General features: G+C 35.6%; 1 protein-coding gene across 1 annotated transcript in view; it reads right to left on the reverse strand.

The window, feature by feature from the left end:
• Nucleotides 1-12,220, reverse strand: part of Ola1 (Obg like ATPase 1) — a 149,598-nt gene extending 137,378 nt beyond the window's left edge. Inside the window, exons 1-2 of the mRNA XM_015479328.2 lie at nucleotides 12,202-12,220; nucleotides 11,746-11,846 (exon numbers count right to left, since the gene is read on the reverse strand). Of these exons, the coding sequence (XP_015334814.1) occupies nucleotides 11,746-11,846 (101 nt within the window). The 5' untranslated portion in view covers nucleotides 12,202-12,220. The remainder of the gene's footprint in view (nucleotides 1-11,745; nucleotides 11,847-12,201) is intronic.
• Nucleotides 12,221-13,292: the final 1,072 nt, after the last annotated feature.

The following is a 13,292-nucleotide window of genomic DNA, read 5'->3' on the forward strand; positions in this document are numbered from 1 at the left end:
GGGAAAGGCAGCGGAGCACAACAGACACTAGGATGGCAATTTGTAAATCAATGGATGTGTAATTGATGTGATTCTGCAATCTGTGTATGGGGTGGAGGTGGGAGTTCATAACCCACTTGAATCAAAGTGTCAAATATGATATGCCAAGAAATTTGTAACGTTTTGAACAACCCACAATAAAAAATTAAAAAAAAAAAAATCATTAAACAAAAATAACTACTTTTGAATAAATTTTTCACTATCCAAAAAAAAAAAAAAAAAAAAAAATTGGGTCATGCACATTTTCATATTAAACTTTAAGTTAAATAAACTTTTTAATAGTAAAAAAAAAAAATGGATAAAGAAACTGATATACATACAATGGAACATTATTTGGGCCCCAAAAAGAAAGGAAATCCTGTCACATACTACAGCATAGATAAACTTTGAGGACATTTTGCTAAGTAAAATAAGCTATCCAAAAAATGACAAGAATTGTATGGTATCACTTACATGAGATATATAGCAGTCAAAATCACGAAACAGAAAGTAGAATAGTGGTGCCAGAGGTTAGAAGGATAGAGAACGGAGAGTTGTCTAATGGGTATTGAGTTTTAGATATACAAGATGGTGTATATATGCTACATTTTTTTTTTATCCATTCATCTACTGAAGGGCATCTAAGTTGGCGCCACAGTTTAGCTATTGTGAATGTGCTGCTATAAATATTGATGTGGCTTTGTCTTTGTAATATGCTGATTTTAGGTCCTTTGGGTATAGACCGAGGAGAGGGACAGCTGGGTCAAATGGTGGTTCCATTCCAAGATTTCCAAGGAAGTCCATACTGCTTTCCATATTGGCTGCACCAATTTGCATTCTCACCAGCAATGTATGGGTGTACCTTTTTCCCCACATCCTCGCCAACACTTACTATTCTTTGTCTCCATAAAAGCTGCCATTCTGAGTGGAGTGAGATGATATCTTAGAATAGTTTTGATTTGCATTTCTCTAATTGCTAGAAATGATGAACATTTTTCATATATTTGTTGACTGATTGTATATCCTCTTCTGAAAAGTGTCTGTTCAGGTCCCTGACTCATTTATTGATTGGGTTATTTGTTTTTTGGGTTTTGTTTTTTGGTGCTTAGCTTTTTGAGTTCTTTATATACCCTAGAGATTAGTGTTCTATCTAACGTGTGAGGGGTAAAAATTTGCTCCCAGGATGTAGACTCTCTGTTCACCTCACAGATTGTTTCTTTTGCTGAGAAGAAACTTTTTAGTTTGAATCCATCCCATTTATTGATTCTCAGCATATATACACAATGGAATTTTACTCGGCAATAAAAAAGAATAAAATCAAGCACTTGCAGGTAAATGGGTGGCATTGGAGAAGACAATGCTAAGTGAAGTTAGCCAATCCCAGAAAAACAAATGCCGAATGTTTTCTCTGATTCATAGTGGGGTAGGGAGGGGGAACATAGAAGGAACAGACAAACTCTAGAGAGGGCAGAGGGGTGGGAGGAAAAGGGAAGCAGCAGGGGGTTAGCGAGGATGGTGGAAAGTGATAGCTATCATTATCCAAAGTACATGTATGAAGACACAAATTGGTGTCAACATACTTTATATACAACCAGAGATATGAAAAATTGTACTGTATATGTGTAACAAGAATTGTAATGCATTCCACTGTCATTTATTATAAATCAATTAAAAAAAAAGGATATGTGGGCTAAGATTGTGGCTCAGCGGTAGAGTGCTCGCCTAGCGCAGACGGGACCCAGGTTTGTTCCTCAGCACCACATAAAAATAAAGGCATTGTGTTGTGTCCATCTACATCTAAAAAATAAATATTAAAAAAAATGAAGATGGAAAAGTTCTAGAGATCTACACAACAAAGAAGAATGGCTACCAGGTAAGTTCAATTCTCAGCACCACATAAAAATAAAAAAAAATAATAATAAAAATAAAGGTATTCTGTCCATCTAAACTACAAAAAAAAATTTTTTTATTGTTTTTAAAGAATGGTTACAGGGTAATTTTATGTATTTCTTACCATAATTTTTAACCCAAAAAATCCAGTTTGTCTCATGAAAAACCATGAAACAAACTCAAACTGAGAGATATTACACAAAATACCTGACCAGTACTCTTCAAAAGTAAATGAAAAATTTCATATCCCTTAAAAGGTCATAAACATAAGAAACACTGGAAGGGACTTAGACATGTAGAGGGCTAGGGCTGTAGCTCAGTGGCAGAGCGCTTGCCTCGCATGTGTGAGGCACTGGGTTCAATCCTCAGCACCACATAAAAATAAACAAATAAAAGAGATATGTGGATTTGCAGTGCACATGACACAAGCCTGAAATCCCAGCAGCTTCAGAAGGCTAAGGCACGAGTTCAAACCCAGCCTCAACAAAAGTGAGGTGCTAAGCAACTCAGCGAAACCCTGTCTCTAAAATACAAAAGTGACCCTGAATTCAATCCCAGTACCCTCAATCCAAAAAAAAAGACATGTGGACTAAATAAAACTAGTAATCTATACTGGAAAATGAAAAAAAAAAAAAAATAGTGAAATCCAAATGAAGTTTACTTACTAGTTGCTAGCACAAAAATAAATAAATTAATGAGCTACAAATTTATGTGAAATTATGTGGTAAATATACCAAAACACTAGAATTCTGAAAAAGAAACTTAATGAAAATTAAAAGACTTAAGCCACTTAATCTATAAAATATTTCTAAGGCATACAATTACTAATGAGTAACAGGAAAGAATGAATAGGAGAACAGATCTCTTACACCAAAGATCATTCAGAAAAAATTAAAAGGAGAAAGCAAATAATTCTCAAATCACAAAAAAAAAATCACATGAAAGAGCAGACGGGCATTTTGGACTGCTGACAAATATACAATAGATTTAAGTTAATTATAAAGAATTAGGGAGTTTTGCTTCCCCTTTTCCTATGAGAACTGCCCTCCTGCTACAACAGCTAGAAAACCAGACAATATATATGAAACTACAGTTTCTAGACAGAGGAAATATAGCACAAAACTACATTCCCTGAGAAAAGACTAACAAATGAATTAAGCAAAATTGGGGAAACCAACAGAATCTCACAGTCATGCCAAGTTAAAGAGACTAGGAGAAGAGGAACCTAAAGTAGTAGAATTTACAATAGTAGAATTTTCTGAAAAGGCAGAAGTTGCACAGAGAGATTTTTGAAGAGGGTCCTCTCAAAATTACGACTGATGGGGCTCAAGTTGTAGTGCACTCGTCTAGCATGCGTGAGGCACTGGGTTCGATCCTCAGCATCACATAAAAATAAAATAAAGGTAATGTGTCCACCTAAAACTAAAACAAATAAATAAATGTTTTAAAAAATTATGACTGATTATCAATTTGTACATAATTAAGTTCCATCTCCACCAAAGCCAGGGAAAGAGCAACCCAAAAGCAGTATGTTGAACAACTCTCAGTAGTTTACTTTCCTACTAGCCAGAGTAGAGAGATCTCCTAACATAAAGGAATTTAGATGGAGTCCTTAAGAGGGTAAAATCTTAGTACCAAGGCTATAGTAATGCCAGGACCAAAAATAAATATATATATATATAAATAAAATGAACTCATCATAAGAAAACATACTAAGAAGACTCAGAACAATCAAAATTATACACAAATAACTAAATGCCAGGCCAACAATCTTCAAAGGAGTATAACAAAATTTAGCACAAAATTTACAGTGTCTAGAATCTAATAAAAATGACAAAGCATGCAGAAAAATAGGTACTAAAATCAGGATGAAAGTCAACAAATACAAATAAACCCAGTAATGCAAAAGGTTGGAATTATAAGACAAATGTTATAAATCTATAATTTTTCTGAAGGATATAAAGTGAAATATGAAGACAACAACAAAATGAAAGACACGAAAGGGAATATTATATGAAAAATATAATATCTGAAATAAAATTGAAATGAAAAACGCACTGAATATAAATAATAGCAGATTGGCGACTGCAGAAGAAAAGCTCCTGAAGACAGGGCAATAGAAATTGTCAAAATGAAGCATCCAGGGGCTGGGGATATAGTTCAGTTGGTAGAGTGCTTGCCTCAAATGCACAAGGCCCTGGGTTCAATCCCCAGCACCTCAAAAAAAAAAAAGTATACAAACAGAAACGAAATAATCAGAGCTTCAGTGGGATACTATTAGGGAACTAATATACATGTAATAAGAGTCTCAGGAACAGAGCAAAGTGGTATAGATTAAAAAGAAGTATTTGAAGAAATACTAGCCCAATATTTTACAAATTTAATGAAAACCATAAACCTAAAATCTCAACAAACCCCAAGGAAAACAAGCATAAGGAAAAAAACACCAATGCTCATGGAAATCAAATTGTTGAAAACCAGTATTACAGAGAAAATTTTAAAGAAAACCTGAGGGAACAAGAAACATAGACGAACCAAGATTATAAAAGAGTTCTCCTTAAAAAACTAAGAAAATGGAAGATAACTTCAAAGTGTTAAAAGAAAAATTTAACCTAGAATTCTACAGTGAAAATATCTTTCAAAAAATGAAGACATAATAAACATGTGAAATGATGCTCAATATAATTAGCCATTAAAGAAACCGCAATGAGAAACCACTTAACACCTTGGCTATAATCAAAAAGACAATAACAAGTTTGGGTGAGGATGTGAAGAAATTGGAACCCAAATGTACTTCTATTGGGAATATAAAATGGTATATAGTTACTTTGGAAAACAGTTTGGTAGTTCCTCAAATAGTTAAACATAGAGCCACAAAATGATCTAGAAATAACACTTTTATAAGTATATACCTATAAGAAATAAAAACATATGTCTACACAAATATTTGTGTCTTCTAAGGCAGGAGCAGAGAAAGTACAAAGTGCAAGCCTGAAACACACTGCGATGCCAGGAAGTTGAAAATACACAAAAAATAAAGAATATGTCAAAAAGAATATGAGAGAACATGAAAGGTTCTAAAGGTCAAATCTAAGCAATGTGCACAAATAAATAACAAATAAATAAATAGTAAGAGGTTATTACCAACATAATAATAATAAATAAGAATCTATACTGGTAAATTATAATCAAATACATGAATAAGTAAGGGAAGGCTTCTTTACAATAGAATTCTATACAATAGAATTTCCATTGCTCCTTCTATAAAATTGTTCCTTCTATAAATATAGAACAATGGAAATGTAAAAATCACCATTTTTTTACTTATTTATTTATTTTTTATTTATATATGACAGTGGAATGCATCACAATTCTTATTACACATACAGCACAAAAATCACCATATGGTAAACAATACAATTATAACTGTTTCAAGGAAGTTTTAATACATAACAAAATTAGGGGGCAAAAATATGAGAAATAAGATGTACACATATCAAAGAATTACCCACAAGATGTTTATTAATTGCAATGGGAAAAATAAGAACTCTAATTTAATGAAAAAAAATCCATCAGACACCTCCTTAGACAAGTGATCAAAGTTACCATTAACAGTAACTAGACAAATCAGTGCTTGATATTACACTTTTCTTTCTCTCTCTCTCTCTCTCTCTCTCTCTCTCTGAGGGTACTGAGGTTTTAACCCAGGAGCACTTAACCACTGAGCCATATCCCCAGCCCTTTTTATTTTGAAACAGGGTCCCACTAGTTGTCTAGGGCCTTGCTAAATTGCTGAGGCTACCCTCAAACTTGCAATCCTCCTGCCTCCACCTCCTGAGTCCCTGGGATTACATGCATATGCTAACACACCTGGCCCTGGTACACTTCTGTGCCCAAAAATATAGATCTTAAACTGAATCATGAGGGAATATCAGACAAACCCAATAACTACACAATAACTGGCCAATATTCTTCAAAACTCTCAAAAATATGAAAGTCAAAGACTGAGAAACTGTTCTAAATTAAAGGAAACTAAGAAGGCAAAAACAATTCAATGCAACATATAATCCTGAGTTGGCTCCTGAACCACCCCCCCCAAAAAAGAACAAACAATAAATCAATATTTATTTCCTGATTTTGACCACTGTATCATAGTTATAAAAAATATCAGTTAACATTAAGGGACTTAATTTAAGTGTGAATTTTTTCTTTTTTTCCATCAGGAATTGAACCCAGATGTATTTACCCACTGAGCTACATCCCCACTTTTTAAAAAATTTTATTTAGAAACAGAGCCTCACTAAGTTGCTGAAGCTAGCTTTGAACTTTCAATCCTCCTGACTAGGCCTCCCCAGCCACAGGGATTACAGGTATGTTTAAGTATGAATTTTTTTAAACATGAATTTATTTAATTTTTTATTCCTGTAGCTATTTAATGGCTTTTGATTCAACTTTTTTAAACATAGTTGTCAGTAGACCTTTATTTATATGTTGGTTCTGAGACTCAAAACCAGTGCCTCACACATGCTAGGCAAGTACTCTAACACTGGGCCACAACCCGAGCCCTTGATTCAATTTTTAAGTTAATTTTTACTGGTACATTATAGCCATACCTAACAGTGGGATTCATTTTGATATATCTGTACATGCACATAACAATGTGATCAATTTCATTTTCTATAACCTTCCCTTTGCCTGCTCTCCATCCTCCCCTAGTCTTCTTCCACTACTCTAAAGGTCTCCCCTCTATTTTCATAAAGATTCCCCCAGATACACTTTCCCTCCACTTTTTTCTGTCTAGCTTCCATATGTGAGAAAACATACAGACCTTGACTTCTCTATGTCACTTAACATGATGATCTCAAATTCCACCCATTTTCCTGAAAATTACATAATTCTTCTCTTCTTTATGGCTGAAAAAAAAAAACTCCATGGTGTATATTTATCACACTGTCTATCTACTTATCTGCTGATTAGACACTTATACTGGTTCCACAACTTGACTACATAGTGTGAATTGTGCTGCTATAAACATGGGTATGCATGTATCACTATAGTATGCTGACTTCAATTCTTTTGCATAAATACAGAAGAAAGGTATGTGGGGTCATACAATGTTCCATTCCTCATCTTTTGAGGAACTTGCACACCAATTTCCATAGTGGTATACTAATTTACAATCCCACAAAGAGTGTATAAGTGTTCCTCTCCCTCCACATCCTCACCAGCATTTATTATTATTTGTAGTTTTAATACCTGCCATTCTGACTGGTGTGAGATGAAATCTCGGATTTTTACAGATGCTGAACATTTTTTTTTTTACATATTTATTGGCCATTTATATTTCTTCTTTTGAGAAATGACTATTTAACTGATTTGTCCATTTATTGAATTATTTGGTTTTTTTGGTGGGAGGTTTTTTGAGTTCTTTATATACTCTGGATATTAATCCTCTACCAGAAAAGTAGATTTTCCCCCCCTTCTGTAGGTTCTCTTGTCATGTTCTTCTATGTTTTGTTGTTATGCAAAAGCTTTTTAATGTGATGTCATCCCATTTATTTGTTGGTATTATTTCCCAAACTTAAGAAGTCCTATTAAGAAATTTTTTGCCTGGACTTATGGTTGGAGTGTTGATCCTGTTTTCTTCTAGTAATTGCAAAGCTTCTGGTCTAATGCCTATGTCTTTGATTTATTTTGAGTTGATTTTTTTTGTGTGCAGGGTGAGAGACAGGAACTAGTTTTGTTCTTCTACATATGGACATTCAGTTTTCCCTGCACCATTTGTTAAAAGGTTATTTCTCCAACATACATTTTTGGTGCCTTTGTCAAGGATCTGTCTGATTTTGTCTTTGTGTCTTCTATTCCATTTCATTGGTCTGTGTGTGTATTTTTATGCCAGCACCATGCATTTCTATTACAACAGCTCTGGAATAAGTTAAAATTTGGTATTGTGATGCCTCCAACATTACTTTTTGTACTTAGAATTGCTTTGGCTATTCTGGGTCTTTTATTCTTCTGTATGAATTTTAGGGCTGTTTTTTTTCTAGTTCTGTGAATAATGTCATTGGTATTTTGATGCAGACTGCACTGAATCCATGTATCACTTTTGGTAATATAGCCATTTTAACAATACTAATGTAACACTCTCACAAGCATCAACTAAACAAGATCATTACTCCCTTTGGGCAATTCCTGGGTGTTTGAATAGAGTATCCTAGCTGTCCCCAATATCCATTCTCCCCTTTTTTTCGGGCAATAAAATTTTTAACTGAACAGACACCTGTCAAAGACTACATTTACTTACAACTAAATTCTTGTGTCTAAATTCTGGACAAAAGGATATTAGCAGAAGTATGCTGTGGCAATTTACAGGGGGAAAAAAAGAGACTGTTGGCCAAATCATTTCAAAACCTTGGGGCCATAAGGATAAGGCCACATCCTAGGGATTGCTGAGCTATGAGCTGAAAGAAGCTTGGGTTCCTGAAGACTTCATAAAGCAGATCTACTACATCAATCTATGACAGCAAAACACACAAACAGAAACTTCTGTCTATGCCAAGGTTATCTGGGGTTTTCTGACACTCTAAACTGAATGTAATATTATCTAATACAGTGGTAGCAAAAAGAGCCATCCCTGACAGAAGTCTAAAATGTCAAAAAGTAGTTTCCTCCAAGAGCTTCTAAGTCTCACACCCACAAACATACATTGGTTTAAGAGAAACTAATCTGCAAAGCATAGCTTCGATAAGAAAAACAGGGCAGAACTAGAAACTAAATCTCCATAGCTCTACTTTGGTATTCTTTTGTAATTCATTAAAAAGTGAACATTGAAATATGTCTCCTAGGGCTGGGGCTGTAGCTCATTGGTAGAGTGCCCGCCTCACATGTGTGAGGCACTAGGTTTAATCCTCAGCACCACATAAAAATAAATAAATAAATATGTTGTGTCCAACTACAACTAAAAAAATATTTTAAAAAAAGAAAGAAAGAAATATGTCTCCTAGCTGGACAAGGTGACACATGCCTGTAATCCCAGCAATTTGGGAGGCTTAAGCAGGAGGCTCTCAAGTTTGAGGCCAGCCTCAGTAACTTATCAAGACTCTCAGCAACATAGTGACACCCTGTCTCAAAATTTAAAAATAAAAAAAAAGGACTAGGGATGCAGCTCAGTATAAAGCGCCAATAGGTTTAATCCCCATTACCAAAACAACAACAACAAAAAAGTCTCCTTATCATTAATTCATTAATATCTCTCTCTCTCTCTCTCTCTCTCTCACACACATGAGTGTAAGCCATCAAAGGGGGAAAAACTACCCCATTCACAAATAATTACTGAAAGTCTGCTATGCTACTGACACCCTTCTAAGCACAAGAAATATACCAATAAACAGCAACAACACAATCCCTGCCTTAGTGGAATTTAAATTCAAATGGGGAGGGGGTTGTCAAACCACTTATTAAATTAGACAGTACATATAAAGCACTCAGAACAGAAATTGGCCTATACTAAGAGTTCATTAAATATCTAATATGACCTTTAAGTTTCTATGTAATTAGTCTTACACATATTAAAAAGCAAGCCTTCTTACCCACCAAGATCTTTAAATATCAAGAGATTCTTTAGATGTTTTCTATATTGAATTGTCCTTATTTTTGATAAGCAGATCATCTTTTAGAGAACTACCCTTCTCCAATAACCTACTTCTTGTGAACCTATCCAGAGATAGACATGTCCAATCAGATTTCCTTGCCCAGGAATTTGAATCACAGGAGAAGTAGCAGGAGATGAGAAGCACAAAGAAGTTCAGGAATCCAAATAGCTGAGGTCCACATGGACCCATCTCTGACTGTACCACCATGGTTCCTGTCCCTCCTAAACCTGGCTATTCAGCTTCTCCTTCTAGTCTATTCCTTCAGTAAGTCTCTTTTTCTTGCTTAAAATAACCAGGATTTGTGTTTATTACAAAGAACCCTATCTAATACAGTTGTATAAAGAAAAATCGTTCTACAAAAAGTTTTACAACCAAACACAACTGCCAAAAACTCATTCAACTGTACCTTTAAAATAAGTGAATTTGCATGCATGGGCCCTGGTTTCAATCTTCAACACCCCACCTTCCCCCCAAAATAAAAAGAGTAAAGTTTACTGTTTCTAAAATATACCTCAATAAAACTAGAGAGGAAGGAATATTTAATTTAAAAACATAAACAGCACATTTATGCTAAACAATAAAATATTTTAGGTTATTTTCACAAACATTGATTTTATTATAATCCACATTTTAAAAGTTTACATACAAAACACTAAAGATGGCCAATTTTAAAGCAGACCCACTTAAGCCAGGCATGACTGTAATCCCATTTATTTGGGAGGCTGAGGCCAGAGAATTACAAATTTCAGACCAGCCTTGGATACTCAGCAAGACCCTGTGTTAAAATAAAATTAAAAGGGCTGAGGATGTAGCACAGTTTAGCCTACATGTGTGAGGCCCTGAGTTCAAACACCAGCACCCCCAAAAATAAAAATATATAAGTAAATAAAGTAGTCCCATTTAAAGTCAAGTTGCATTGACTACAGTGATTCTAAAATAAGAGAAATATATCAATATCTAAAAACTATGTCTTCCTTACTAGTGCAATAAAGCTCACAACAAACATAATGATCATATCCTGCTTTCACATTTATTGATAACACCCTACATACTTTGCTTAATTATTTGTTTTGCTTGTATTTCCACTCTATTTAGCCTTACTTTGCAAGCAGACTATATCACAGCAGGAAATCCCTTCAAAATGCAAACCTCTCCAGCTCTAGGAAAGACTGAAATTAGGACAACGACACACTTGTTTGCATTTTACATTTCAAGAATTTAAGAACTACCCAACTTAAATACCATGCTTCATTCAATGAGCAGTCTCTATGACAGGGCCTCCAAGGAACACATGAAGAACATAATTGTTCCACTTGCCATCAAGGCTCAAAGCACATTCTGAAATGCCTTCAGTCACCATCATAAATCCATACTGAGTCTATTATCCATTAGTACACTTTAATCACTTTGGAGACCGTTTATATTTTAAGTTTATATTTAGTAAAAGTTATATTACAGAAGTATTAAAAATGAAAAAAAAAAAAGCAGAATTGAACATTTAAGTTACAGGTATACAGATTTGTATGAGAACCCCACATATTTCCTATCACTGTCTATTTGCAAATACATTATTCACTTTAATTTTTAAAACATTATAAAACTCAACCTTTTCCTCTCACACCTTTCAGATTTAGGCACTTTATTACAGAACTCTTTTACCTAGCAACTTCTACTATTTTAGACAAAGCTGTCACCTCCTCCAGTAAAAATCCACCCATCTGACCCCTGATCTCCAAAGAAACTCATCAAATTTATAACGGGGCTTATAAGACTTTTTCCTAAAGTATCCTACTGTATGGTCTGTTGTAGCTAGCCTGGTAGATACCCCACATGTAGCCAATCAACATTGAAATCCATTTTAAACTACTCTAATTCCAATTAAATATAATATCCTTTCCCCCAACAGTGTTTCAGGCAAATATAGCTGCCTGTTTCACTGATATTTTAGCTATTATTGTTTGTTCCTCTGAGTTTAGCAAAACAATATAAGTAACTCAAGAGTCAATACAGTATCTGTGCAGAAAACCAAAATAAAATACATCTAACTAAAGCCTAGTTTTGCAACATTAATATTATTGCCCATTTTCTTCAAATTCAATTTTAATTACCTCATGAATTTTCATTTCTCAAAAGAACCCAAAATATTTACAAAATGGAAATAAGAAAAGCCCTAATATTCACCTACCCAACATTTGGCAATCCAACAATACCAATTTTCAGTGAGGTTCCAAATCTTCCAATGATTGGAGGTGGTTTAATTCCATCACCTCCCTTTTTGGGGGGCATCTGAAATATCAAAATAAATATGTACAAAACGTTTTACTACCTTATGGACAAAAACACTTTTCATCATATAAAATTATATTACTGGATAAAAAAGAGCAAAACATTTAAACACAGAGCTAAATCAACTTAATATTTTAACTTAAAAAAAAAAAAAGTTCTTTAAATAGATCTGATTCTGATGGTTGTCACAGAAGTCACTCTTGAGAAGTTCTGGAAAGATTGATCTTAAAACTTTGTGGCACCAGGAACCAAAGATAAAATTTAGTTCCAACCTTCCACCCAGACTACTCACACTTTTCTCAACCTGACATGATTATATGACTGAAAATACTTGGAAACAAGTGATGGTACACACCTATAATCCCACCTATATGGAGGGCTGAAGCAGAGGGATGGCAAGTTTCAGGCCAGCAACTTAGCAAGACACAGTCTCAAAATAAAACCTTAAAAAAAGAGCTAAGGAAGTAATTCAGTGGTAGAGCACTTGTCTAGCTTGCACGGGCCTTGAATTCAATCCCTAGTACCACAAAAAGAACAAATCCATTCTAGAACCACTAGCAACCAAGTCATCTCTCACCAAACCATTTTCTATTATCTGGAATATGTTCCTCCCCACGTCCCCACAACTCCAATTTTCACACAGATGAACACATACTGTATTAGGGTCCTTCCAACCAAGCCCCAACCTTTGGTACAACACATCAACCCCTATAAGTAAACTTCAAAATCTATACTCTGGTTACTTCTAATCCTAAATTGATCCACTCAAACCCATTCACCATCTCCCGTGCTGGGAAATATACCCAGGGCCTGGCACACACTAGGCAACCACTCTACCACTGAGCTACGCCCACCCTAACTCGAATTCACTCAACCTTTTTATTTACAAGTCAAAACTTCCGCTGTCCCTTGAGATCCCTGGCTCAAAGTTCCACTGTGCAGAATTAATTCCACTTTACTTCTGCCAACTGAACTCACGAGGACGACTAATGTCTTAGAGGCTGGGACATAAATCTGCCCATATCTTCTGGATGAGTACTCCAAGGACTACTCAGGGACCGTGCTCCTGAAGTGATATTCCAACCTCTGATCCCAGACTCTGAGAGCCAAGAATCTCCCTTCTCAGGGTCTTGACACCTGTTCTAGGCCAACCTTCAGGCCTCCAAAGAACAGCTGCATGCAAAGAGCCTGTCCAGTCCTCTGGCCTACAGATGAGTGGTCCGCCACCTCCCAAAGCGGGCCCCCGCCCAACAACATCTTTTCTCTCTGGACTGGGCCACTGCCGGTCCGAGTCCTGGAAGAAGGCTTTCGCCAGGGCGTGCGGGGAAAAGGAGTGGGCCATTCTCCCGACGCGCGGCCTAGTCCGAGAGTGCCTCATTCATCCACACACCCCACGCCGCCAGCTGCCCTCGCCCCATCCCAGCCGCCTGGCCGGGGCCTGGCGCC

Source organism: Marmota marmota, unplaced genomic scaffold, assembly GCF_001458135.2.
Source record: "Marmota marmota marmota unplaced genomic scaffold, marMar, whole genome shotgun sequence".
Classification (NCBI taxonomy): Eukaryota; Metazoa; Chordata; class Mammalia; order Rodentia; family Sciuridae; genus Marmota; species Marmota marmota.